Source organism: Dunckerocampus dactyliophorus, chromosome 7 (assembly GCF_027744805.1).
Source record: "Dunckerocampus dactyliophorus isolate RoL2022-P2 chromosome 7, RoL_Ddac_1.1, whole genome shotgun sequence".
NCBI classification, from domain to species: Eukaryota; Metazoa; Chordata; class Actinopteri; order Syngnathiformes; family Syngnathidae; genus Dunckerocampus; species Dunckerocampus dactyliophorus.
The window spans coordinates 22,818,559-22,845,254 of record NC_072825.1 but is presented as its reverse complement, the minus strand read 5'-3'; the positions used below and the strand labels follow the sequence as shown (position 1 = coordinate 22,845,254).

General features: G+C 41.3%; 1 protein-coding gene across 1 annotated transcript in view; it reads left to right on the top strand.

The window, feature by feature from the left end:
* Positions 1-26,696, top strand: part of deptor (DEP domain containing MTOR-interacting protein) — a 43,259-nt gene that overhangs the window by 1,143 nt on the left and 15,420 nt on the right. Inside the window, exons 3-6 of the mRNA XM_054781968.1 lie at positions 8,461-8,639; positions 9,118-9,241; positions 21,808-21,986; positions 24,232-24,414. Coding sequence (XP_054637943.1) covers positions 8,461-8,639; positions 9,118-9,241; positions 21,808-21,986; positions 24,232-24,414 — 665 coding nt within the window. The remainder of the gene's footprint in view (positions 1-8,460; positions 8,640-9,117; positions 9,242-21,807; positions 21,987-24,231; positions 24,415-26,696) is intronic.

The window sequence follows — 26,696 nt, the reverse complement described above, 5'->3', positions numbered from 1 at the left end:
GGGCGTGCGGTTCACTGTGATCATTGCGATACTTTCACTCAACACACAGCCGTTGTTGTCAAAATAACTGGCAAGTGTGGAGCAAAAAAAACGATGTCCTGTCGACAGTCAAGCATGGAGGTGGCAGCGTCATGGTCCCATGAGCGCTGCCAGGTGTAATAACCCACTAATCTCATATCACGGAACTGCCCTGCCTGGCAATGTTGCTGTCATGCGGTACCCTTTGACCCCGCTGTGGTTTAAGCAAGGCGCCCATCACCATGGTGGTGGTCACAGCAGTGAAGAGTGGCTCAAAGGGCAAAGCATGGCACGGATGCCTGGAATTTCACCTTCTCTTTCCCCTGCAAACTGAATTGTTTCCTCAGTTTAGTGCATTTGCTGTGGCACCTCTACCATTCAACACTATAGGAGAGTAACAGCTTGTGTCAGCACAAAGTTTTCAGTGTGTCCGTGAATGCTATAGTGTGCGTCAGTGTCCCTGACTGGCGCAGCTGGATGTGGGGGCTGCCAGCTGGCTGTGTGACTGGGGTCAGTGAAAGGAAGGTTGACTTGTTTCCTGGTGGAGATCCAAAGAATCCTGCAGCTCTTCTCGGCGTGGAAGATGTCCAGCTTGTGACCTCAAAAAGCAATTTGTTTGCGTAGTAATAATGTTTCACACTTGCGTAGCACTTAACAGCACGCAAGCCTGAAGTGGTGGGTTTTGAAGGAGGAGAGCATGACTCCGCGCTGGGATGCGTCGATCAGATTTTTATGCTGCCGATACCAGTCATCCATGAGTGAAATCGGCAGCCACGGATACCGATCACATAGATTATGTGCTATTGGCTATATCAGGGGTCACCGACGGTTTTTCTTGTGGGCTGCTTTTACAAAATGTAAATGGTCAATATCATTTTTATAACATTTATTTTCAGCCAAACAAAGTGAATATGTTTTTACCAGAACATGAACAAAATGCTGGTATCGACAACTCACATTTCGAATGCATTTCTTTCTAGTGTTCTCACACTGAAAACCTGAATAAAAAGCAGGCTTGCAGGCGCCTCATGTGGTCGTGGGGGGGGCTCCCTGGTGCCCACATTGCTGACCCCTGGGCTATGTGATCTGAAAAGGGAAGCCATCAAATTTAGACAAAAACGTATTTGACTTACTTTTTTAAAATCACTGGTGAGACTTGGATCAGGCGCCTTCTTGAAGCAGACTTTGGATGCGAGAGCAGGCTGATGGCGCCCCAGCAGGACACCCGGGCAGTCTGCAAACCCGGTGGGCTGTTCGCCTTAGACCCCCGACTGCCACGCCACACACGGGCGCGTGTCCCGCGTTTTGGCTAATTAGCCGCCCCCGACAGCCAATCACATCGCAAGGTGTGAAAACTCACCACACCACGCCAACTGGCGGTGCCTAAGACGAGACTTAAGACCAGGGGAGACCGGGCCTTTTTCGTAGTTGGCCCAAAGCTGTGGAACACTCTCCCCCCTCATGTAAAAACGGCCCCCACAACTGAAAGCTTTAAGTCTCGTCTTAAAACCCACTTTTATTCTCTGGCTTTTAACTTTTTAGTTTTAAATGGTCTTATTTATTTAGTTATTAAAATTAAATAAAATGTAATTTAATTATATTTATATATTTATTTTTGACCTACTTCTTGTATTTATTGCTTTTATTGTTTTTACTTCTTGTTTCAGATATTTTACTGTTCTAAGTGTCTTTGTTTTTATTTGATCTTTTAGTTTGTACTGCAGTAACTTGTACTTTTACTTATTATTTATGGCTTTACTAGTCTGTGCAGCACTTTGGAAACTGTGTTTATAAAATGTGTTATATACAGAAAGTGCCCTCCCCCCAAATGCTGCACCAAACTGAAGCTTTTTAAGGCGCCACTCCAGCGAGATATTTTTCATGGCGTGTTTTGCAGGGTGCGAAACTTATATCACAAGTCCCACACGGCAGCCATGCTTGTTTTGGCTTTGTGAAGGGAAAGTGGGCGGGAGACGGTCGCTGTTGGCTGGATGCTGCAATGGGGGCGAAGCTAATCGGTGTTAAAAAGCAAGTATCGGCATATGCCGATACCGTTCTTTGTCATGGCAATCGTCCGATACTGATCAGTGGATGATTAATCGGAGCACCCCTACTCCCCTACTCCACACACAGCCACTATTGTTTAAATAGCTGGCAACACAAGTGAGGAGCAATATTGTGTCTTGCCTACAGTCAAACATGGCGGTGGTAGTGCGGTCTGGGGTGCATGAGTGGCGGCTGGTGCAAGGGATCTGCGGTTCATTGAGGGAAACATGAATTAGTTGAGATTTGTCACAGAAGTAGGATAAGTACCAATGCAAGAAAGTGTGTACCAAAGTGTACTGTGGGTTTTTGTGTCTTCTGACTTCTCTTGTTTCTCTGCCTTCCGATTTCCGCTGTAATAGAATTGTGGACGGGATTGTGGAATTGGCCAATAAAAGCAAACTCTACTGTTAAACGTGGAATATCGTGGAAATTGAATGTGAATGAAATGCCGTCATCGTGGTGAGAAGGAACATTTGTGTGGGGAAGTATTTCCACGGCGGACGGCTCAATTGTGGCTGAATTTCCTCACAAACACTAACCAGCCCCCTCGGAGACTTCAAGTTGGCGAAAAAAACCTCTCTTGTGGAGCGTGACTGGAAGCTAGCAGGTTAGTTTAGCAGCCCATGCTAGCGTGACTCAGGCTGTATGAGTGTTGTGTTTTACGGATTGTTAATGTAAGCGACTGTTTTAGGCAGAGATCGACTGTTTTTTTCAGAGCCGATGGCGACTGACAGACAACATCCTGTCTTTCGTAGGTTTTTTTGCGAATAACGTGTAGAATTACCGCACTGGTGTACATGCTCTGCGCTTGTTAGCTTCAACACTACGTGCTAACACACCTGGCTTTGAGTGGCCAAGTCTCCACTCTTTGCTGTACAGACAAGTTTATTTCTCAGTTGTTGTTAATGAGTTAGATTGATATTTTGTCACACTCCTATTTGTTTGCACCACAGGGGCAAAAAAGGATTCTATTCCACCCTTCTTTCACGAAGATAAGTTGTGTCACATTAGTTCCACTTTTGATCTCTTATCGGTTGTCGGATTTAAACAAAAGGCCGACGCAGATGTCTATCCAAATGCCAAATATTGGGCGATCGCTCGTTTTGGGATGCCCACTGATGTGGTGCAAGTTGTGAATGAAATAAGGACGAGAGCCACGGCTGCAAGAGGCACGCAGCTCGTGTCACTTAACAGTCAAGAGATATTCTCAAAACACAACACACTTCGGGCTTTAAAAATAAGAATGCTGTGCACAAACAACAACAGGGTGTATTAATGTGTTTACATGAATAAAGCGATTGGGATCACATCGGTGACTACGTCTTCCTTAACGACAAGCACGGGCATTGCAGTCTGTTGAGGATTTTGTAGCAATATGTGCAGAGGCTGACACCCCATTAGAAAAGTTAGCAAAGCTGAAGCTGAATAAAACGGAATTTGGGAAAAAAATAAAACAGAATTTACAGGACCCTCCTATCCAATCAGCTTGGGAGCTTAAAGCCCACATACTTTAACGATTGACACGACCTCCACTCCCCGTCTTAGACCAATACTGGAGAATCAAATGAAAGCAAGACTTTCACACAACTTTTTGGGTTAAACCCCATAAGTGATACACAGCTTGGTATTCACATCGGCTCAGTGCACACCTTTATTTGTCCACATTATCACAAGTAATGCTCATGAACGACAGGCCGATAAGATTAGCCTGACTTTTTCAATATCTTCTCATATACTCGCATTTGTGTGTCACACCAGCCTAAATTGTAAATAAAACAGAATGCGGCCGTTTGCAAATCATTTATGACCTATGTGGCGACCCCTGATGTGAAAAGATCCGCGTAATAAAGCACATATTATTTATTGTTTATCTTTTCTGAATTGGATTGCCGCCACACGTTCCGTAAAGAGGTGGAGGCTGGAATGTTCAGGACAGGTAAACAGCTGAACTGTGTACAGGTGACTATAGAGGCAGATGTTGATCAGCTGGAACGTCGGTAGCGTAGTCGTGAATAGTTTGGGGATCGACGTGCGCTAAATTCATTCACGTGCTACTGCATGAGACGCAAAAGCGAAACCTGCACATAACTTTCTCTGATGCGGCCACAGTTTAATAAGTCCACCAAATAGCAGACAAACTGCCGTGTTCTTTAACTTATGTCTTCATCATGCGAGCCGCTTTTGAGAAAAAGAGTATCCAGAGAGGGGGGCTGATTACTTGCGAAATATAGCGACAATGTACCTCTTAAGGAGGTTCTAAGTAGAGCTTCAAAGTGCAAAAAGAAGAAATGGGAGTAAGACAAAAAAAACAGAGTAAGCAATTTATTGCAAACAAGCGTTAAAGGGAAATAGGCTGTCCATCAGCTGATCAAAAGTTTAAAACCACAACTCAAAAAACACCTTAAACCCCCCTAAAATAGAAATAAAAAGTTGAAAAAAGGACACAGTAATGAGTAGCTGTGCCATTCTTGCTTGATGCCAGTGTTTCCAGGAGGCTCGTGGGAATGTTGCTCCAGATGGCGAAGATGGCTTCATGGAGGGGCATCAACTGTCTGGAACTGATGTCCATTTTTGTAAACTTCCCTTGCCATCCATCCCCAAATGTTCTCAATTGGATTTAGACCAGGGGAACACGCAGGATGCTCCAAAAGAGTGATGTTATCCCTCTGGAACAAGCACTTTGTCAGGCAGGCATTGTGAACTGCAGCGGTGGATTGTGGATTGTCCCATGCAGCACACAGCAATACTAACATTCCATGTATGATTCTTCCAGACTGGGCTGGTAGCTTGCCTTGAACAGGTCTCCCAGACACCTGGCCTGTACACTACAGAAACATGCATATTTTTAATATTTTGCGTCCACAATCAAACTAGGAGTAAACCTAACTTTCACATGAATATCAGCGAAATACTCATTTCAGACATGCACGTTGTTCATGCATAAATCATAGCAATATCATCATGCAAATACAATGAGTATGAAAGGTGTACTAACACCTTTAGTATACCTGTACCCGTGTGTATCGCAATAAACACCATCCTTGTTTTGTCTGTTTTGTTGTGAGTCTGTAATTGTACAGGACTGAAGTGGAACATACATTTTGCTTTTTAAATTTTGACACCAATAGAAAAATGTAGCATTCTTTTGCTGCTAAGTTTCCGTTATGGCTTAGGTCGCAAAGCTTGGAGTCATCTATCTCCCTATGGACGTATGTAATGGGGCATCACATGTTACTCAGCAACACGATAATGGACAGAGGTTTCCTTACTTGAAGAGACACTCTGCGAGCATATAGTGCCCCAGCTCTCCGTGAAATGGGTGGGGCCTGGTTGGGCGTGGGAACACTCTGGAAAACCACTGGCATAAACACGGCGTGTAGTCTCAGCATCTATAAATGCAAGCTAAGACTCAAATCGGCCATCGTTAAAGCAGTAGAAACGACCTCTCTGACCTTCTCAAAAGTGTATGTAGCTTTAATGCAACTCTGTTCAGATGATTTAGCAGTGAATTATACTGTAAAAGAGGCGGTAAGGATGACGCCGCTGTGGGTGGAAGTCTTTCGGCTGTACTTTGTTTGCTCATCTGGACTCTTGGCAGATGAGTGTGTGTGTGTGTGTGTGTGTGTGTGTGTGTGTGTGTGTGGGTCGCGCTGGGCAGACTTTGGACTGTGCTCACTAATCCTGCATGATGTTAGCCAGATACACAAAGACGCAGCATAGCTGGCAACAAGCTGGCAAGATGCTCTCAAGGCCGTGTTGTCAGCTCTCCCACAGGTCAGGAGGAGGTCACGCAGACAAGGTGAAACAAGAACCAAGAAAAGAAATGTAACAATAAAGTTGATGTTGACACATATCACAGTTTTATTTGGAACACAGTGTGTTGGGAACAGGACATGAGATATCACATATCAACGGTGACCAAACATTCTATGTCTTTCTTCACTTTCCCTGGCGTCATGATGAATTTTCATATAGATGAAGTTGTTATTGGGAGCTGATTGTCTTCAGTAACTTTTAAGGTGAAGTATACAATTTAGAAATGAGCTATTTGGAGTTCATCAAGCATCAATTATCAAAATATCACATTAAACACTTTTCGTTAATAATGATAATCATTTTTTCCCAAAGGAGTGTGATCTATTTGTGGCAAGGGGTTGACATAATTTGCATAATTGTCCATGACAGATTTGCAAAAAGTGAGTACAAATCATGAAAAGAGATTTAAAAACATGTAAAACAATACAAATATGTTTAGGACTTCAAATTAACTTTCTTTTGTTGCTTCTTTTTGTCATTTTTAAACAAAACTGAGACACTTGTGAGTCAGTTGGCAAGACTGATTCCTCCTGCTCTGTCCTCTCATTCTCTGGCAGAGCAGGTGTGTTAGAATATGTTTATGAGCGAGGGTGACCATGTCGCGCCAAATTTACATGCGGCGGTCCAAATTTATCTGTGGCGGGCCGTGTCGCATAATGAATGTATGGGAAGCCTGCTAATAATGTTTTTTGACTTGTGTAGTGCTTTTCGAGATACTCAAAGACTCAATATTATTCATTTAATTCTATTGAGAAGCTTTTGGAAGAGGAAGAGGAACTAATTCTTATTTTGTGCTTCTATATGTAATAAACGATTTTACAAGACATTTAATGTTTATTTTCATTTGTATTTTAGCTCAAAACAGTGAAGGAAGTAATAGCCTTGCCATTATGAAAAGCACAACAGCTCCTTATATGTAGTACCACTTTACGCCACAAGAGGCAATACTGTGTCCTTTGGATGAATAAATTAATTTAATTCGTAAACAAACCTAACTTTATTAACTACAGTAATCCATTGTTTATTGTGGTTAATTGGTTCCAGACTAGAAGTAAATTTGAAGGATGCCTTCTTTATAAATGAAATATTTTCATAGTTAAAGCATAGAAAACCTGTTTACAATCTTCTAAATACGGGTTTTAGCATTGTTAGAGCCCTCTAGACATGAAACAACACAGCTAAAGTCACATTTACACTCGTCAATACAAAACTCCTTACATTTATTGATGCAATACATCATTGGCCAATTTTGCCCGGTCATTCAGAAACTGATGTAGCTCGGCTAACTTTTCTAATGGGATGTCAGCCTCTACACACATTGCTACAAAGTCTCTAACAAACTGGAATGCCTGTGCTTGTGATTAAGGAAGACGCAGTCACCGGTGCAATTCCAATTGCATTATTAACGTAAGGTGTTTTTATGACACCCTGATTTTATTTACACAAGTAGACAAAATGTGGCAAACAGCACTCTTATTTTGAAGGCCAAAAGTGTGTTGAGTGTGTTGAGAATGTTTATTGACGGTTAAGACGAGCTGGGAGCAAAAATAAACGTGCCTCTTGTCTTTTTTCACTCAGAATTTGCACGACGTCAGCGGGCATCTTATAAGGCTCGCTTACATGAAAGTGGTAAAACACAACACAGCAAAAACACACTCATACAGCCTGATACACACACACACACACACACACACACACACACACACTAGCATGCTCTGCTAAACTAAGCTAACCCAGCTAGCTTCCACTCACATCGCGTAAGAGGAGTTTTTCCGCCAACTTTCGCCGATGTTTCAGGTCGCCATTTCAACATGTTTAGTTCGGGAGGGGGCGGGTTAGTGTTTGTGAGGAGATCCCGCCATGATTTAGCGGTCCGTTGGGGAAATACTTCCCCCACACGAGTGTTCCTTCTCCTCATGATGACAGTATTTCATTTACATTATGTCAATTTCCGGGATATTTCCGTATATTTTCTTATTTTTCTTAACTCTCCTGTTTCGCTTTGTTTTTTGTTATTTTTAAGTGATTACATTTATCATGACACTTTTGCAGAGCTGCTGGAAACGTGAATTTCTCTTGGAGATAAAGTGTCTTTCCATCTGTCATGTTTTCTGAATGCCTGACATTTGTATTTTTGTTTATTTAGTCATTTGTATGCTTGAAAATACCTAATTTAGACCAAGAATATGTAGAGTTTGCTTAAATGTGCATTGTTAAAAAAATATCATGTAAAAGTCCATTCAACCACGAAACAGCGATAATTCGTTAATGAATACATTTTTGAAAAACCGCGATAGAGTGCGGGCACGATGTTGGGACCGCAATGTAGCAAACGACGACTGTGATTCAAAACTGAGCAGGAGGGAAGCAGCACAGACACAAAAATCTTTTGTGCTGTTGCTGTTGTATTAGCTAGCATGTAAACATTAAGCCATGTTTGTTAGTAGCTTCATAATACCTAATAATCATGTATTTGTAATAAATAGAGCTGCTCCCAACATCGGTATTCGTAATGAAGTGCTGGGCAATATCGGTAAAGCATCTCTAGAAACAACACTACATAGTAACCTTCTCTTCCAGGTTGCGGCTCCATGAGGGGAAGGTCATTAAGGATCGGCGCCATCACTTGCGAACGTACCCAAACTGCTTTGTGGCCAAAGAGCTCATTGATTGGCTAATTGAGCACAAGGAGGCCTCAGAAAGAGAGACAGCCATCAAAATCATGCAGAAGCTTCTCGACCAGAGCATCATCCACCACGGTGAGGTTGTTTCAGGCATGGGTGTGGTTTTTTTTTGGTATGTTTCTCTCCCCCAGTTGTCCTCTCATACTTTCTTTCTTGACGTTTTCTGGGAAACAATCCCTGTCCCTGCAGAAATAGGTCTTACTGCTTCTTAGCCAATTTGGCTCCAACTCACTCCCGATCGCTTTGAAAAGGGTGAAGACAGGGCGAGTCGGCAGCAGCTTGTTAGACCGTGCTTTTGCGAACAATCAAAATTCCCTTAAAACCTCATAAGATAGCACCATGTTGGGGAAAAAACACCAGACGATCTTGCTTTTCCACCGCACACCGCCGGTTTGTCTCAGCTGGGCATGCAGTTTTCCACTTCAAAATAGTATAGCGAGAAACTATAGTTACAGCTCTTCAATTGTCTTGCGGCCTCTTTGTTACAGATAATTCACATTTTTGCGTCCTGTGCCTGTTTATGTGCTGATAAACGTGTGCGATGTGTTGCCAGTGTGTGATGAGCACCGGGAGTTCAAAGACATGAAGTTGTTCTACCGCTTCCGGAAAGACGACGGCACCTTTCCACTGGACAACGAAGCCAAAGTGTTCATGAGGGGGCAGAGGATCTATGAGAAGTACGTACCTAAGACACACATGCAGCACATTGTGTAGCATTCAGTTTCCTGTTGTTTGTCTGAAGAAAGTCAGACGTGGGAGCTGTGTTTACAATCTAACGCACCAGAAAACATTACTATGGCAAACCCTATTCTGCTGATAAATGTAGTTGTATTAAGCTGAATTATTTTAAAAGCTTTTCAGTTAGGTGACAATTAGGGCTTATTGGAAGTTCAATTAAGAGTATTTGTCCAATCAGGGCGGCTAGAACACCAGTAATGGAACTGCTTTTGTTTGTCCTCAGCTTTGTGCCCATGGTGGTTTTTTCCTAGAATGGGTTTCTCTCTCTTGGGTGGTTTATCAGCTCCATCATAACATCCCCTTCGATATAAATATTATTTTATCGTGCACATTCTTATCCCTTTCTTAAAGGAAAACTGTACTTTTTTGGGAATTTTGCCCATCAACCACAATCCTTATGTGTGACATGAACACATACCGGAATTTTTGGTGTGTGAAATGCACCCACTAAATTTAGAGAGGAAAGCAAATTTGTCCATATAAAATCCACACCGGACTATAAGCCGCACATGTCTACATCATAAAATAGCATATCGTGGCGGGCACGAGTCTGTGAGGACCAGGTAGCTCTTTTTTTGACAGGAGCCGATCTTGAGCTATGACAAAACAACGATCTTATCAACCCATCGGAAATCGCAGGAGGTCATTACTTAATATAGCAAATCATCACACAGCAACTTAACACTCAAACTGTAGGTAAGAAATATACAAGACAAGTACCAATAAAAAACAACAACTATTTTAACGGCTTTCCCATCATGCATTTAATTGGCCATGGCTGCCGGGGCGCTGCAATGATTGATTCAGCTGCCTCTGTCCACCAGAGGGAGTCTCAATGAATCATTGCATGGAGGCCCCCTCTGGTGGGAAGAAATGCATGATGGGAAGTCATTAAAATAGTTGTTTTGTTAGTCTAAACTCGTATTGGTACTTGTATATTTCTTACCTACCTTTTCAGTGTTAAGCTGCTGCGTGATGATTTTAGTGTTCCCAGTAAGATGACACGGTGAGTAATGAGTAATGACCTCCTGCGATTTTGATGGGTTGACAAGCTCGTCGTGAGTTTCCTTATAGCTCGTGATTGGCTCCTGCAAAAGAAAGAGCTACCGTTTCCTGACTGACTCACCAGCGGCACAGTATTTCAATGATTTGTAGTAGTTCTGAAGTAAAGGAGATGTTACGAAATTAGAACATGGCCATAAATTAGCCGCACCGCTGTATAAGCCGCAGGTTTCAAAGTTTCAGAAAAAAGTAGCGGCTTATACACTGGAAATTACGGTATGTCTTACGGGATCTCTTTTGTGTGTTCTAAAGATATAAAAACAGCTAAAACGACTTGGCTAAACATGCATGTAATGGGAAACACTTACTCCGCCTAAAAAAAAACTGAAAAAAAACTCCAAAAAGCCCAACAAAGCTTCATTTACATACAGTCATAGAAAAAATGATTAGACCACCCTTGATTCTTCAGTTTCTTCTTCATTTTAATGCCTGATACAACTAAAGGTACATTTCTTTTGGACAAATATAACAATGACAACAAAAATAGCTCATAAGAGTTACATTTTTTTGGCAGTACAATGCTATTCATGTAAGAACTTAAGTGATTTTAGTTATCATCAAGAAAACCATGGAAGTTGCTAGATATCACCTCTTAAATTCCACTCTTATGAGCTATATTTGTTATCATCATTATATTTGTCCAAACAAATGTACCTTTAGTTGTACCAAACATTCAAATGGATCAATAAACTGAAGGGTGGTCTAATTATTTTTTTTCCGTGACTGTATAATGTGACGTGCATATTAACCAAACCACAGCGACATTGTTATTATTATTATTCTTATTAATATTGTTACGCTGAAGAACTATGTTACTGCCGCATTGACACTTCGCCACACCACGTCGGCTAGCGACTACGCTCACAACGCCTCAGGCCACTACCAAAATGTAACGCTACATATTGGAGCTGCTGCTACTGCTGCTGTGTTTTTATTTTTGAGTTTGGAAAAGTTAACGCTAGGTGTAGCTATTAGTTTCTATATTGCTATATGAAATCAGTGCGAAGTGTGTGATGGAAGTTCCGGTAATGCTTAAAAGGACCAAAATACAGTAAAATAAAAAAAGTACAGTCAAACCTGTCTTAGCGGCCACCTGTATATAACGGCCACCTGCCTATAGCAGCCACTGAAAAATCCCCCGCAGAAAATTTACGTGTTATAGACCCTATGTATTGCGGTCACCTGTCTAACGCAGCCACCCATTTTGTCTCCCTTGGTCAATATCTGACCGCATATAGCGGTCAAAATACCGACGCAAGCAGAAGCTTCATGCACGAAAAAGTTTTGTTTTTCTATCAATTAAGCCGTCGTGTGTAGACTTTAATTACTGAGTCCTAGCTCAGTCACAATCATTCACAAGATCCACACAAACTGTCAGTTGTTCCACATAAAAAAAGCAGTCTTCTTTGGAGCTTGTTGCAGACAGTGACACCGTTTATTTCCTGGTGTGAGACAATGTGCACTGGTCAATAATGTAATGCCCCTTGTTGTGGGGAAGGAGACTCACGTCGCCGATGCACTTTAATGGCTTTATTAACATCGGAGAACACTGCAGGACTTTACATCCGCGCCAACATCCACACACTTCCCAACTCTCTCGAAACTCACAGCTAGCACTCAGCCTAGCTCTCCTGCTCGTGACGTCGCACCGTCACTTCCCGTCACTTCCTGATGAACTAAAGCTGTAATGACACTCTGCCGAATATACAGTATAGTAGCACAGCTTTGTTCTGTGGGTGGTGTAGAATAACAAGCCTAGTTGTTCTTTACAACTTTTATCCACAGTATAATTATATGTATCTGCAAACACAACAAGCTTCTAATCACAGACATGTTAATATGTGCGCGCACAAATTCAAAATGGCCGCCAACCTGTCTATAACAGCCACCTGCCTATAGCGGCCACTTTTGCCGTTTCCCTTTAGTGGCTGCTATAGACAGGTTTGATTGTATAGCATGTTATCATGAATGTACCTGTTACTACATGGTTACAGCATGGATATAAAACCATACATCGAGGGAAGAGCGAGTACAACACTATCTGTATCTGTATCTGTTCACCGATCTAAATTTTCTGTACTCGGAATGGGCGGGTTAAAACCAGAAGTGGGTGTGGTTTAACCGGAAATGGGCGTGGGCTTAAATCAGTACATTATTTTAAGTCTGAAATTGACATGAATTGATCAGAAGTTGCTATATTTATTGTTTATTATTTAGCTATATATGTACTGTGTATGTAAGTGATCTTTAAGACTAATTAGTTTTTAGTATCCCAGTCTTCTACAACTTTCATTTTTTTCTTAGTTACTTTATGCTTTTTTGTTTTATTTTTCCATTTTTACTTAATATTGTGTTTCTCCAATGTGCCGTTCACAGGCCCATAAAAATGCGGTCCACAAATGGCCTGCGGGCCGCACTTTGGACATCCCTGGTTTACATACAGTATTTCACAGGCAGGTGGGAGTGTTAACAAATGAGTGTGTCCATGCTGTGTGTTTTCATAGCACTGTCACTAACACAGTAAATGCATGACGAAAGTAACACTTCATCGCATCTTTTCATGCGTGCCGCGCGGGAATTCAGAGCGGAGTTGCATGCAAACTAAAAAAAAGTCTTTTTAGCGCATGAGTGGGACAGCACTTACGTCACAAAGAGCAGTCATCTTTCCTGCATCGCTCCAGTATCCATACATACGTAGCTAGTTAGCTACAAGGGCATCTTGTGTGGCTCAGACGTCATCACACGTCAACGCGAGAGTTGCCGATGTGAACAAAGAAAAGTTGTAGGAGACTTGCAGATTTATATACAGATGCGTGAAAATTTGAATCTATTTTGATTCACTTTGTATGGACTTATTTCTGGAGCAAAATGCGAATGAAAGGGTTGAAAAATGTACTCACTCGAGTGCTCCCTTATGCTAGTGGCATGCTCCACTGCATAGCCCTGACACACTAACACATTACAGACAGGCGCTGCCTGTGCGCTCCAGCCAGCGAGCGTGTCTAGGGAGGGGCGGTCGTTGTGTGTGACTAGCCATTCACAGAGAGTGACGTCATCACAATTAGGGATAATGAGGAGTTGCATTCGTTTCATGTTCGTACTCATCAAAAATACGAGTGTTCGGCTCATCCCTACATAAAACCTTGTTGGAGGTTTTTGGAAGTGTTTTAATAGCAGTCTTTGTAGGCAGCATAGGTGTTTCCCATTGCGTGCAGTAATGAGCTGTCTCTATCTGTTTTTATATCTTTAGAACGCACAGAGAAGAGAAAAATATATGTGTTCATGTCTCACATAAGGATTGGGCAAAATTCCAAAAATAAGTGCAGTTTTCCTTCAACACATGCTGCTCTAAACACAAGTCCTGGTTTTCATCTGTTTCTAGACAACACACAAACAGATGTACACACACCAGTTGCATAAGAGTCCAAGTACAGACTTCTGTCGTCTCCGCTCTCAAATCATCAGCTTTGTTTGGACTTTCTCCATCTCCCTCTTTTTCCACCCAGTGTAGCCAATGTGATACAGGAGCATAACCAAATGAAGTGCACCAGCGTAAACAATGGAACAAACAGTAGAACTGCACTGCATCACACCGGTGGCAACCCTACCTTGCTGCGTTATTAGCTTTCGGTATGATGCACTACACTTCTACATCACTGAAATCGACAACCACAATCATAAAAATAGTCAAATCAATACCACACTGACAGTATCATTTAAAACTGAGCTTTAGTATCTTTATAATGGCAGCATTTCTTTATGCACCTTTGTATTGGATCTCGTTAGATGGTTAATATCGGGGATGTACATTGCGGCATATTTGCCAGCAAATGCAAATTGCATAGCGTCATGGATTTGTGAGTTGAAAGAAGAGTTTTATTTTGGAGAGCAGAACAGCCACTGCTTTATGGTGACAACAACAGCAGATAGTCTCACATGACATGTATTATTATCTTCACTAGGATAGTACACACATACTACATACAACCTACACACGTTATATTCCTTTGAAATAGTGTTTACTTCATTACAAAGTTAACACGTCGGTTTCTTCACTGCATTTTAGGTAAATGCATATTTTGTAGTCTAGGCGCGGTTAAAAGTTACATTTTCAGTGTCTACTTTTCTTGTTCCAGAGTTGAAAGTGCCACATTTGTTTAAAGGTGAGCCGTTTTCTTCGGCTGCTGCTTTTTTGTGACGCATCTGTCATGGTGGTATGGTTTACATTATTTGGGTGATGTTTGGTGGGTCAAATGAAAAGCTTCAGCAGTCCGAATGTGGCCCGCGGGCTGCCTGTTGAGGACCACTGCTCTAGAGTAAGCTCTGAGTCATGTACACTCCTGATTTTTAAGAATTTTAAAAGCAGTTGAAAAATTGCAAGGTTTACATTTTGCACTGTGGGACCTTAAGGAGGTTCTAAGTAGAGCTTGAAAATGCAAGCTCTGCAAGCGGTGCTTGGGGACCCCTGCCTTACAGCATGCTTGGGCATATGATGTGCTCTTTTACACATTTGAAAATACTGTAAGAATGCTGCTTTTATAGAATTGGCTCCTTTATTTTGTAAAATTAATGTCTACATCTACAAATGTAACCGTAGAATCGTATAATATCGAATAGTATCGTTTGTACACTGAATCAAATTGTTTTGTTTTTAAAATATATAGTTTTTGAATCGTAACGTAACCCATGTATCTGGATGCGTATCGAATAATCTACGACAAAGAGATTTACATCCTTAGATTTGATAATACAATATGTTTAAAAAAAAAAAGCATATTACTTTTGTGTGGTGCAAATGCAAATGGTCCACCCAAATGGAGCCCACTGTATTATTTGCTGACTTAATAATACATAGTGCATATTCAGGTCACTGCTATTTACTTTGTTACCCATACAGTCTATGCACTGTATGGCTTACATAACTCTGGAGGTGTGATTACTGAAACCACTGTGCTTGAGCTAACATGTGCTGTTGACTTAAACCAAGGTAGATGACACTGTACACACAGTCAGCTTTAATGGGACTTCGCACCCACAATTTGTACCTGCATGTTAGGCAGAGAGGCTCTTCCACTTAATGTTGCAATCCATATCAATATGACATTTAAACAAGCCTTGTGTTGACTTTGCGTGACGTCTGATCCCCTTTCTTAAATGTAACACTAGGATTAAACAGAACAGGGGGGGGGGGGGGGGGGTTGACATTTTGACACTTTTTCTTTAATGAACCCCTCTGAGAGGTCGGACGCTGCAGTACGTCTAATAATAAAATCCATATTCTTTTTTCCACAACTTTCTACACACTTGGTTTCACTTCATCCATTAGGAAATCTCAAGAAGAAACAAAATCAATTGAAACATAAAAACAGCCTCATGGCCATATAGCACACCCCCACATGCAACATCATTGTCTGTCAGTGCAACGTACATAATGACCTATATATGCTTAATGGCCACTATCTGATGTGACCCAGTACTATTTGAAGACGTTTTGTTTGAGAAAAGAGGTGCCAAAATTGGTAAAGCACAAATCAGTTATTTTGGTACCAATCACAACTTTTGATGACAAAAATTGTGGGCTACAGACAACTAAACTAAACTAAGTAAAATGTCTACCGTCTTATTTCCACCAACTGAAGTAGTCCTTGTCCCGCTCAGAACAAAAAGGGTTCCATCGATGTCCTCATTTAGCCCTGGTTACCATGGCAACACATTCTGTGCAGGTTTGTCCTGGCCCAATCGGGGGTTCCCCGCTCGTAAATACGTCTTAACATCCTAGTGTGGTATGGTTGACTGTATTGTGATCATTTATAATTGTATCCTATCCTTGAAATATGTTGGTAAAGTTCAATATATTCATTTTATCAAGTGTATGTGAGTGTGTGTAGTTAGCATGCAAACATATACCGGTAACTAATATATTCATTCATCAACTACCACTGTTCTTAAACCTTTAGCCATCACAATTTGCATTGAATTTAATCTCTCCACTTTTACCTTGACTGGTACTTTGCTTATGCATGTGTCAGATAAATTGTGCCCTAATTTAGGCGTGTCAGTCAGCAGTGACAGTTTGAGTGTGTGATCAATGGCCGTTAAACAGCCTGCAAAGATATAGTGAGTTTGTGCTTCGCTTCGGTGCAGTTGACTGACATGTTGGGACATGTACTGGTTCAAAGGTGGGTCACCCGTATGAGCACAGTCGGGCTGCGTGGCTCATTGTTTCACTGAGTTGGTGACAGGAGTCGCCTGACATGCGAGTGTGTTTTGTGCAGGGGAGGGAAAGCGACAGCAGATCTGCTTTCTGCATGTGTGTACTTGTCAGTTGTGTGTCATCTGGGGCCAATCCTCAGCTTTTGTTGCTCTGCACATGATGCATGTTGCACACCAGCTACTGTACATCACATTGGTAACATGCTGTCACATTTATTGGCGATTCAAGGAAACACACTTACACTGACCCACTTGCAGCCGTGTAGAACTGCACCTAGTTACCTTTTATAGCTTCAAGGAGAAATTGCTCTAAGTATGATGTAATGCAATAAGAAAACAACTGTTACATGGGCACCCCTGACAGTGTCAACCAACATTGAAGAAAGACATATATTTGATGCAGCGGTAATACATTGGGAAATAATACTGGGGTGGTGAATTTAAACAATGTAAAAAATATTAATAAAATATTACTAATCATTTATTGCCATTGTCTGTCATACTTTTATATTATTTGTATATACAGCGGATGCCTGCAATTCAGCATTCATGGCCCCGCACATTTTATTTACATATATGTGTATGTGTAAAATATATATAATATATATGTAAAATATATGTCGAAATATATATTTTATTTTTTTCCAAAAATAGGCTTTTTCCCCACACATTCACTCTACATTGGTAATAATTTCTAAATAAGTGATAACACTGGTAAAATGTACAGCATAAATGTACCCCTGTTAAATTTGGTTCTACATGTTCCTTTATGATTCTCCCCTGGGCATTTCTGTGTGGAGTTTGCATGTTCTCCCCGTGTGCGCGTGGGTTTTCTCCGGGCACTCCGGCTTCCTCCCACATTCCCAAAAACATGCAGGTGAGGTTAATTGGAGACTCTAAATTGTCCATAGGTATGAATGTGAGTGTGAATGGTTTTTTGTCTATATGTGCCCTGCGATTGGCTGGCGACCAGTCCAGGGTGTACCCCGCCTGTCGCCCGAAGTCAGCTGGGATAGGCTCCAGCATGCCCCCGCGACCCTAATGAGGATGAAGCGGTATAGAAAATGGATGGAATGGATGTTCCTTCAAGAGATTGAAGATTCAAGAGTTTGTATTGTCATATGCACAGTAAAACAGGTAGTTATACTACGCAATGAAATTCTTGTTCTGGACCCAAACCCCTGCAAAAAGCTGGGCTGTACAGCATTGTGCAATGTTTTGATCTTAGAAATGTTTTTATGTAATAATATTTATTGAACGTGGCTGAAATACATTGTGTCATGTTGATCAGCAGCTTAAAAGATTTAAAAGCTTCAAGGAATAACATTTTTGATTCTCAGTACTTCCAGTTATTCCGATTATATCGTCTGGAATGTGTCTGAGTTGCTGGTCTGTAACATTTCCCATTTCTGGCATTTCACATGGCATTCATGCATCCGTAATTCCAACACTTAACAAAAATACAGACTACTTATTTGATTATTATTTTAATAATTTAAGTGTCTGAGTCATTAGTGGCAACCACCTCTGACACTGACATTAATGCAAATGTATTTTAAGAGTTACATAAAGCCTTCATTAGTACCGTATTTTCTGGACTTTGAGTCGCACTGGACTATAAGTGGTGTTTGCCGGTATGTATGATCGAGCAATCATCAGCGTGAGCCTATTTATTAGGAGTGTCATGGCTTCGCTCCATGAAATTCACAAGAGAAGACGACGAAGCCAGAGGGAAGGGCAACGTTGCCACCAACAAGGAGACGAACTAAAGCGACAGAAGTTGAAATAAGTCAATTTTTTGTATAGTATATGGGGAGTATATGGATGCAATATAACCTTACCTTTTGAATAAATACGTGACATGATGCCTGGGCGCATCCCGGGGTGTCGAAACGTATCAAACAGCAGTATTAACACCAAAGCTTCATTTTTTTTACTTTATTTTATTGAATTATGTGTGAATTAAAGTAATCCCTCGTTTTTCGCGGTTAATGGGGACCAGAACCTCCCGCAAAAAATGAAAAACTGCAAAGTGGGATTTGCCACCCCCAGGAATTTTCATGTATGTGTATATGGGTACCTACCAGAATGTTTAAAATATGTAAACAGTATTTATACTTTATATATTTGAGACAAAGATTACAACAGTACACGTATTTACTTAAATCTTTACCTAAAAAACCTTACACAATAATTAACATTCATCAACCTTGCCTTCTGAGAGAGGTGACCAGACTTGTGTTGGTGGCGGAGGAGAGGCTCTCACTTTACTCGTAGAGGCTTTAGGTCAGGGGTCACCAACGTTTTTCCTTGTGAGTTCTACTTTTACAAAATGAAAATGGCCAAGAGCTACTCATTTTTGTAACATTTATTTTCAGAGCTTATTTTAAACCCAAACAAAGCGAATATGCTTGTTTTACCAGAACATTCACAAAATGCTGGTGTCCACAACTCACATTTTGTATTTCACAATACATTTCTTTCTACTGTTCTTTCATTATTAACTGAAAACCTGAATGAAAAGCAGGCTTGCAGGCACCTCATGTGGTCGTGGGGGGCTACCTGGTGCCCGCGGGCACCACGTTGGCGACCCCTGCTTCGTTCACTCGGAGACTCGAGGAGGCGAATCACTCCTGGTCGCGCTAGTACTGGCTTGAGGTTCGTCAGGTTCGTCAGCACCTTCTTCAGGCTCTTCATTGTTGTCATCGGGCAAGATTTGGTCGTAGAGAGCTTTTGCCTTTGTCCTGATCATATTAGTGTCCAAACTCAGTCTTTTTCCTGTAATCAGCAATCCACAATGCCAATGCAGCTTTCATTTTCACAATTCTCTTATTACACAGAGTTACCACTCGTTTTGCCTCCGTATTGAAGGTTATTGAAGCTGTTTTGCGGATGATTGCTTCCTCTTTTTTGATGTACCACACTGTAGATTCATTCACGCCATAATGGCGCGCCACAGATGCATAACTTCAGCCCTCTTTGATCATATCTAAAAGTTTCACTTTTTCCCTGATGGTCATTATCTTCTTCTTCCTCTTGGGCTCCCCGGAGGAAGCTTTCGCAGGGGCACAGTGCTTAGGCGGCATTGTAAGGGCTTAAATAATCAAAAAAAGTTATCGCTTAAACATAAAAAGTTATCGCGAACACAACACCAAGATACAGTATGCTAGACAGACAACAGTGTGGATGAGACTGGCGAGACGCAACAAGGGAAGATGCTAGGTGATGCTGCGATGACGCTCAGCCAATCAGCTCACGGGATAAATCCACTCGTGCTCTCATTGGTGGATGTCACGCCGGAAACCAATCACGCGCCTTGTCTGAGTGCCCGTGGCATGTACAGTACAGTACAGTACAGACATGTACAAAGCCTCTGAGTCAACTCATCTCTTTGTTTGGCAGGCAGGGAAACCTTCTCTCTCACGCAGCAACATGAAACGACGCTTTTTTCCGCAATATGGCTGCCGATGTGGCTGTATTTTTTGATGATTTTGTTTTTTTTATGAATATTTTGGAAAAACCCGCGAAGCACTGAAGCCGCAAAACGTGATGCGTGAAGTGGCGAAGGATTACTGCAAATCATTTGTGTGTATTTACATAGTCAGTGGCTGACACAGCAGCTGCAATCTCCAAGATAACAGAATTGGTGCCCTCATTAAACAACACTACTGTCTAAATGACCACATTTCTCAATCCACACGGGTGTCATATAATTATAGTTGCACATTACTTACAGTCACTAGTGGACAAGGCAGAAGCATATTACTGTAGACAGTATTCTGTAACAAAAAGCGTTTGGTATGCTCTGTATCATTCAAGTTGGGTGCCTAACTGTGTCACAAGCTTAATTCAATGAATTATTGTGGCCACTATGTGTTTCCAAAAAAACAACTACCACCTAGGCCTGTTACGATAACAGTCCTACAAATTATGCCGATCAATGATATTATTGTCAACATAATTTTGAGACAGTTTTTCATTAATGTAATTATAATATATGCCATAATAATGCGAGTACACTGTATCAAAAGCAATAAAACATCAATTTCTCAAGAATATTCTAAATTGTAATTGGAACGGTAAGAGTTTTTACATGAAATAAATCAAACAAATAAACTTGCACTTAACTTTCACTGTCACTTTCGTTATTTCTCCATTTTTTGGTCACTTTTGACAAAAAAATGAAGAAATAACCTGGAAATACTCTGAAGTTCACATTGTGTGTCAATGCAGATGTCAGCTCATTTGCATATACACTCTCTTGATGCAATAGATCATTGGACAATTTTGCCAAGTAATTCAGAAGCAGATGTTGCTTGGCTAACTTTTCTATGGGATGTCAGCCACTGCAAACATTTCTACAAAATTCTCAACAATTAGTAATGCCCATGCTTGTGGTTAAGGAAGACGTAGTCACCAGTGCAGTTCCATTTGTAATGTAAGATATTTTTTATGACACCCTTATTTTGTCTGCACAATTAGACAGAATGTGGCGCTCTTATTTTGAAGGCCGGAAGTGTATCGTGTGTGTTGAGAATGTGTATTGACGGTTAAGACCAGCTTGGAGCAAGAATAAACCTGCATCTTGCCTTATTTCACTGAAAAGTTGCACAACGTCTGCAGGCATCGTAAAGCGCTCACTTACATTAAGAAGCTGTAAAAGGCAACGCGGTGTCAACACACTCGTAGAGCCTGAGTTGCGCACACACAGCCGCGTTAGCATGCTCTGCTAAACTAAGCTAACCCAGCTAGCTTCCATTCATGCTCCCTAAGAGGAGTTTTTACGCCAGCTCTCGCTGGTGTTTCTTGGACGCCGTATCGACATGTTTACTTCGGGGGGGGGTGGGTGTTTGTGATAATATGCCGCCACGATTGAGTGGTCCGCCGAGGAAATACTTCCCCACACATTCCTCCTCGTCACAATGACCTGTTTAGTATAGAGAGCGAGGAAGAAATCAAACCCGTGTGCACATGTCAATTTATTGAGGCCGGCAAAATGATCAAGTTTGTTTTTATTTATCATGCAGTTAATTGATTTGTCATGACAGAGCTATTCCCGCTCCACTTTAAATTAAAGGCAGCACATGTTAAATAAAAGTCGCACCTAACTACAAGTCACAGAACCAGCCAAACCATGAAAAAAAAGCGAGGTATCAATTGATCACCGCTGTATGACTACAGTGCTAAATTCTTCCAATGACTCTAAATATGTTCCCTCAATGCTGTCTAGGTTGATGAACACAGAAAACAGCCTATTACAGACCAGGGAGGAGGAGGGCGGGACCTTTGAGCGGACGCTGGTGGCCTCAGAGTTCATTGACTGGCTGATCCAAGAGGGCGAGATGGCGACCAGGGAGGAGACGGAGCAGCTGGGACGACGCCTCCTTGAGCATGGGATCATCCAGCATGGTAAGGAGGGATGGTGGCATCTTTTTCATTGCGTTATTGTAAGGTTATTTGAACGCCATATTTCAATTATTACAGTGACAAAAATGCACTTTCAATCAATTTCAACAGACTGAGGACCTAAAGTATTGGTGATGATTGAAAAAACACATTTCCAATTAAAACTGTATTCATTACAGTATTATATTTGCAAGGGCACCTAATGTTGTGGCTAGGCACTGCAAATCCACAACAAAGTAGCTCACGTCGGGACCTGAACATAATAAAATGAGTTTAAACCCGCTAAAAAGGAGAAATATGTTAAGGATGAAATCAGCCTCCAGTGATCAGTGTCCCTTGTACATCTCATGAGGGGACTTTGGGCTATGCAGTGACTCTGCAAGACATCCTGAATGACTTCCAGTCAGCTTTCAGTCAGGTGTCCACATGACATCAAATTGAATTTAACGTGGATTTCAGTGATTCACACTCACTCATGATTCAATTAGACTGAGCTTCACCGAGGAAGAGGATTCATTCATTCGTGGCCATATTGTTTATATTAGACTTTACACAGCGTGTACAGTATATAGCGACAATACTGTACTGTACATCATAGCTCTAACATTGTTGGACAGTCTCAGCTGCAGTATATTCCACAGACAAAGAAAGACAAAGAGCTCTTTCTTTTCCTCTTCGTGCATCCCATCTCTCATGAACTGTAATAGAGCCAAGCATCTCCAAGGCCTTGGAATGTGGTGTGTTGCAACACACACGCGCACACGCACACACGCACATTGCAGTGCTGTTTATGCTGTCACTAAGTCTATGGTAACAGCCTCACAGTAGTCCGCTGTGTTCCACTGTCATGTCTGGATATTTCAACTTTGCATTTGCTCATTTAAACGGAGGCAGCGTGATGAATTTGCTTGTGTTACAAGCGTATGAAATGTACTGTATGAAGTCCCTTTAAATGTATGAAATATCTATCCCACTGTGAATTTGTGAATTTATCCTACCTACTTTTAGGCCAGACACAACATTAGGTACAGTGGAACTTGGGTTAGCATCTGCCCCAGTTAGCGTGTTTTTCGGTTAAGGTTACTGAGTTCCTACTAACCTGCGTGCAGAATATCAAACGAGTATGATGAATGGAGTAACACTTATCGCGGGGTCCGGTCAACTTCCTGGCCAAAGCTAGCATTAACGTCAGGTCGTTTGTTTATGAAAAAGCACACAGCCTTACGTTAGCTGGATATTTGAGTTGGCCACCGTATTCTCAGTATAAAGTATCATTTGTTTGCTGCTTCAATGTTGGCATAAGATTGATGTAATTTATTGTTTTACTTACCTGACTGGTTGGAAGACATCCGGCGTAGCGCGTCAAAAACAGGGCACCCTGTACGTTGTCAATCCGGAGGTGTTTAATCATGTTAGCGGTGCACCCTGCTTTGCATGATATGATGGCATTGCAGATGTTGCACAGTGCCGGCCGTTCATTTTTTGAGGAATTTCATCCAAACGTTCGTGCGCCGTCGCACACTGTCCATGGTTGAAATGGATGAACACAAACGCTTCCTGATGCTTCTTCTTTTTCGTTGGTGTTATGCAGACATTTCTTCCAGTTGGCCGGCTGGTCGATCATCGAAAGTAGGAATCGAAATTTTAAAAAATGAACAACCCCGGGAGAATTGGAATGTTAGTCCCAGTTCTCGTTGATGCTGGATGCACAACCCTAATCATATCTACTACTTTGTTGTCTGCTAGCTTTTCCAGCAAGTCATTTGGCACTTCCTGTTGGTTTCCTCAAAAATAAGAACTTTTTCAAGTTTTGTTTCTGTTTTTGTATCTGGGCCTATAAGGTAATGAATGAATTGTTTGGGGGTAGACCCTGTAGTTACCACCCTAAATTCAATTGCCCATGTATGGTTCTGACACTATGGGAATAGTTTCGGAAGGCCTGTTTGTGTTGCCATTGCACAAAGCAAGGCCAACAAAGGCATGCTTTTTGTGTAATAATTTGAGAGCACTGACCTGAACCCCATCAAACACAGTTGGAATGAACTAAAACAGAGATCTCTGACCTCCTAATGTTCTTCTGGATGAATAGACAAGAATTCCTCGAGAGTTTGTGGTTTTGTGTGTGCTGTTTCATGTTCCTGAGGCCTAGGTAATTACGTCTTTAGTCACAAATCATCTGACTTGAGTTAACATCTATTTAACTTCTAATCCTCTTTGGTAAAAATGTGCCCTGGCTTTCTTTTACCAGTCACCAACAAGCATCACTTTGTGGACGGGCCCCTCCTCTTCCAGTTCAGGATGAACTTTCGGAGGAGGCGGCGGTTGATGGAGCTTCTCCACGAGCGGGGCCGCGGCATTCCCGAGAGTCACGACAGCCCCTTCTGTCTCCGCAAACAGAACTCGGATGGAGGCAACACCAGCTTTCTCTCAGGTAGACCTGTACACACACTGCCATCAAACGACAACCACAGTAATAAATACACTAGATCCCCAACTTACGAACACCCGACTAGCAAACACTCACGGATACGAACACAAGCCGACTGGTCTATATTTTGTTTTATTTTGCCTTGTAGTCAGTCGCTCAATCAGTATTTATACTGCTACTGTACCTGCTTGACCAGTAAAGGGCACTGTGACACTGCTAATGCAGCCTTAGAGCTAATGAGACCAACAGAGGAAGATTTAGAAGCTGGGGAGATACAGTGTAAAGCTAAATGGAAAGCTAAATTGTACAACCCGGACAGAGCGTGTGATTAAAGTTTATGAAGAGTTAATAGGCCTGCTTAATTCTACACCACCCACAGAACACTACTTGTACCTCTTTTAGAAGAGTCTAACGACGACGACGATTTGTCCTTTTTTTCAATATCCCCTCCTCCAACTCCTCCACAACGACGTATGCTCGGCCACTCCTCTTCAAAGGTAAATAACATTTATCATTACGTATTATTATATCACTTTTATTATTGTTTTTTTCATTAACTATCCTCGTCTAATATTACTACTGTATCCAAACTCATATTTACATACATACACATATACTGTATATGTATACACGTACATGTAGTACCTATATCATTGGTAATATTACCTTTTCCCCTACTTAAGAACGATTCAACATAAGAACGGTCGTCTGGAACCAATTGTGTTCGTTAGTTGGGGACCTAGTGTATATTGTTACTTTAGTACCTCTCTGACAGTTTCAGTCAAACCAGTCTTGTAATTTTGTACATGCATTTGCATTGTACAAATGCATGCTTGTAGGCAACAACAATATATCCCACTGGACAGCTTAGTGAATAAAAGCACAATCACTGCACAGTGCAATTGGTCTACCTTGTGGAGAAGTTGATAAATACTTTCATTATTTGCTCAACCCTTTAATTTTAAAGTACAAATTCATTTCTTCCTTAGTTAAGCTGACCATCTCTTTTTGTCATACAAGTGTACAGTGTATCCCTGCACATTTGCAATTCAGCAAAAAAGCATTAATTATTTTTTTTTACCCTACCCTAAGTTGGTAATAATACGTGATAATACAGTAAAATTTACAGCATATGTGTACCACTGTTCAAAACACCCACAATTGTCTTTTTGCTTCACTAATAATGTTTTTTCGTCAAGCGATGACATTTTGCACTTTGCTCGGCGATCCTTGAATGCACCATAGTTGCTGTAAGACACAAAAGTGAAACTTATACATAACTTTTACACTGTCACTCAGATTCCATTTGTTCATGGATCATCTTACATGATCTTTCATTAGTGGTGAGTACCTATACATGTTGTACATTAAATGCTTTTAATAAATGTGTGACACATATTTAGGGCTTATATTTAGGATGGCGCCGCAAGTGAACAATGGCAAGCGAAGAGAGAAGGGAAGGGTTCTGGAGCTTGAATCTAGTATTCCAACAGTCACTCTTATTGCAAATGTTGATCCAAAGTCGGAGGAGAACGTCAAGCTAGCAGGAGGGATTGGAGGGTGACCAATCCAAAGGTCAACAATAGACATTTTTATGGGTGTCTCAATCACTCACAGATTTTTGTATTTGCTGGTTGTTCTGACATGTAACCCCAGTAATGAGACTGTATAATAAACTTACTCAACTTACTTATGCCTGAAAGAATGCAGAACAGTAATATGTTTTTATAGCAATACTGTGGCCTAGTGGCATTTTATAGGTTTTGCTGGAATATGTATTATATGGTACAATCATTTGAGTATAATAATTGTATGCATGTAACAGGAAGACCCTTTCTTATGTCACTTCAATTTCCATTTTTGTTCTGTGGTTATTGTCACGCTTTTCTGCTTTGCCATCAGTGGTACCGCTCTGTTGTGGTACCACAAAAAATCTTCCCCCTCCCGAAACCAAGCACAGTTTGTAAACTGCGCAGGCCATTCGCAGCCCGCAGATCATTTTTTTATTGGACCACGGCATATAGTAGGAAAAAAAAGGTTATGCCACGGCTGGCCTACATTAACATCATTGACAGTTACCAAAATAATTTTTTATTGTTTCTGTAAGCCCGGGGTGTCTAAAGTGGCCATTTGCGACTGGCAGCTTGTTTTTTATTTGCCTGTGTTAGACTGTAGAAATAAATTAACCAAAAAAACAGCAAAAATGGAACTGAAGAGCAAAAAGGTGCACTGTATTGAGAAAAAGATAGAAAAAGATCCATCCATCCATCTTCTATGCCGTGTAT